This window comes from Atta colombica, unplaced genomic scaffold (genome assembly GCF_001594045.1).
Source record: "Atta colombica isolate Treedump-2 unplaced genomic scaffold, Acol1.0 scaffold78, whole genome shotgun sequence".
Lineage (NCBI taxonomy): Eukaryota > Metazoa > Arthropoda > Insecta > Hymenoptera > Formicidae > Atta > Atta colombica.
The window spans coordinates 287,123-289,489 of NW_017259570.1; the positions used below are offsets into that span (position 1 = coordinate 287,123).

The 2,367-nt window shown below is 30.4% G+C and overlaps 1 protein-coding gene across 1 annotated transcript in view; it reads right to left on the bottom strand.

The window, feature by feature from the left end:
* The window catches only part of LOC108692650 (protein cortex), a 10,788-nt gene extending 8,869 nt beyond the window's left edge, over nt 1-1,919 (bottom strand). Inside the window, exons 1-4 of the mRNA XM_018201000.1 lie at nt 1,895-1,919; nt 1,205-1,381; nt 957-1,130; nt 443-617 (exon numbers count right to left, since the gene is read on the bottom strand). Coding sequence (XP_018056489.1) covers nt 443-617; nt 957-1,130; nt 1,205-1,381; nt 1,895-1,919 — 551 coding nt within the window. The remainder of the gene's footprint in view (nt 1-442; nt 618-956; nt 1,131-1,204; nt 1,382-1,894) is intronic.
* Nucleotides 1,920-2,367: the final 448 nt, after the last annotated feature.

Consider the following 2,367-nt stretch of genomic DNA (forward strand, 5'->3'; position numbering starts at 1 on the left):
TATGATACATTGAATTTGAAATACATTTTACTTATAGCATTATAATCCTAGGTGCTTTAGCTAAAAATTTTTTGTTCCACGCTCGAAAAAAAAATAATTAGGACATCTAATACGTACTCTACTATTGCAAAGAATTAATATCCGCAAAGAAATTTCGCAGAATTAAGACTATAGCGCACAAAAACATTTAAGCAATAAGTAAATTAATATTTTATTGGTCTATAATATTATCTTCATATTTAATTACGTAGTCAATTCTTTTAATTACAATTACTTACGATTTATACGCCTATGCAATTATAGAATGAGTTTTAGATTTGCTATTGTTTATGTTATTACCTTACATCTCTATTACGATTGACCGATTCACTTACTCCTTACGTCTTATTTAGCTTACGTTTTTTTGTGTGCCATAGTTTTTAATTATAAACTTGATATTTACGTGACGATTTGACGATCGTAAGCTGACCAGCAAACGCAACGCATAACACAGCCTTTTTCTTCCAATCGACATTTACACATGACGTCCCACAAGATTTTTTGCTTTTTCAAATCGTACATCACGAGCATTGAAGTGTCGTTTTCAGGAAAGAGGACGGACATTATCAATTTATTGCCTAAAATTACACGAACAATTTATGTTTATTATTTAGATTAAAATGGGACACGTATTATGTATATATTATATAATTATTTTCTACTTGTCTGGCAACAGATCTTAATAATGCAACAAAACATCATTTTTGCTGTTACACTTGCTAAACTTTTTTTCAACGTTAAAACGTGATAGAAATATATATAACTTGTAAAAAGAGTATTGTAATTATCGCGTAGACTTGTCGATATCAAATTATTCGAAACAATCATTATTTGTGCGACACATGTCACATGCTTGTATTCAAAGATGATACGTAACATGTAACGCTATTTCCCATTTTTTTTTATGTTACACTCACCGTCACTGGCCCATTTAATGTCGGTGATTTGATTGTTATTATAAGTTATCGACTTACATCGGATGACACTGGATGATACCTTTTCACCATCATTATCATATACAATCAGGCGATCATTATTGGACACGGCCAACATGTTATTGCAACTCCAATCCATCGCCATATTATTATTCCCTTCAACATCAGAAGTTATCTGAGAGATACGGATTTAACAGATAAATCTGAATTACTTTGAATCAATTACGTACCTTGCAAAGAGACTACATCTTCGGGCACAGACAACATCTTTTCCGCACTTCCTATCAGAATCTTCTTGCGGGATATGCACTTCCAACCATCTTTCTTCTCGTATTCCGAACGCGGCGGATTCCGAGGTCGTCGCACCATCAAGCCGCTAAAGCGTAAAATCTTGTCTTGATCTAATTCTATCGAGAAGCATATTTTTCTTTCATTTTATTAATTCATCATATGTTTAAAAGATGAAAATACATTTCAAAAATCCTAAGCAACTAATGTTTCTTTAGACGTCAAACAATCTATAATTTGCTTTTTCAAGATATTATTTTTGTATATAAAAATGAATAATAATTATTGATTTTGTATGTTGTAATGCTATTTATAATTTTTATATGTTCCTGTAATGTGAGAAACGTTTAAAAAATTAGAATGTATACATATATTATATAAAATATATATTCAAGTTTACACTCGTGTATCAAAATACATAGCACATAAAGAATTATAAACAATATTTTATTCTGAAATCTGATGATGTGAATTATAGATCGCCTAAAGTTTAGAATTCTTTTTATCTAGAAACTACAAGATACAAAACAGAAGTATTCTAGGCGAATGTATACTTTTATATTAATTAGCTTTATTAATTAGAACAATTATATAATTAACTGGATATACATTTTACTACAATCAAACATTACCTGGTATTAAAACCTGTTCTAACATTATCGCACGCAAAGCCTTACGTCGGTATGTAGTATCCAGCGAATCAACCTGTTTTTTTAAGAGTATTAAAATACGATTACGCAATTAGAATCATAAATGGATATTGTTTTGTACATTCGTACCTCTTTACAAACATCTATTACATTCGTTTTCTCTGTTGGTTTCTCCTTCATTAACAGATAATGAGCCATATCGAAATTATAACCGCGTCGAGAGGGTAAAAATCTATCTCCCAAATAGATCTGTTTCGATATCGATGCTTTGATTTTCATACAATTTGGATGCCGAAATTTCTGCGCATTGTATTGCTCAGCATCTTCGTTGATAGCCTCTTTGGTAGATAACAGAGGCCATTTTCGTGGAATAATCTTGACAAAACATAAAAATTGTATATATGCCAGGGAAAAAATGTTTCGTATATATAATTATATAAAATTACATAAAATTA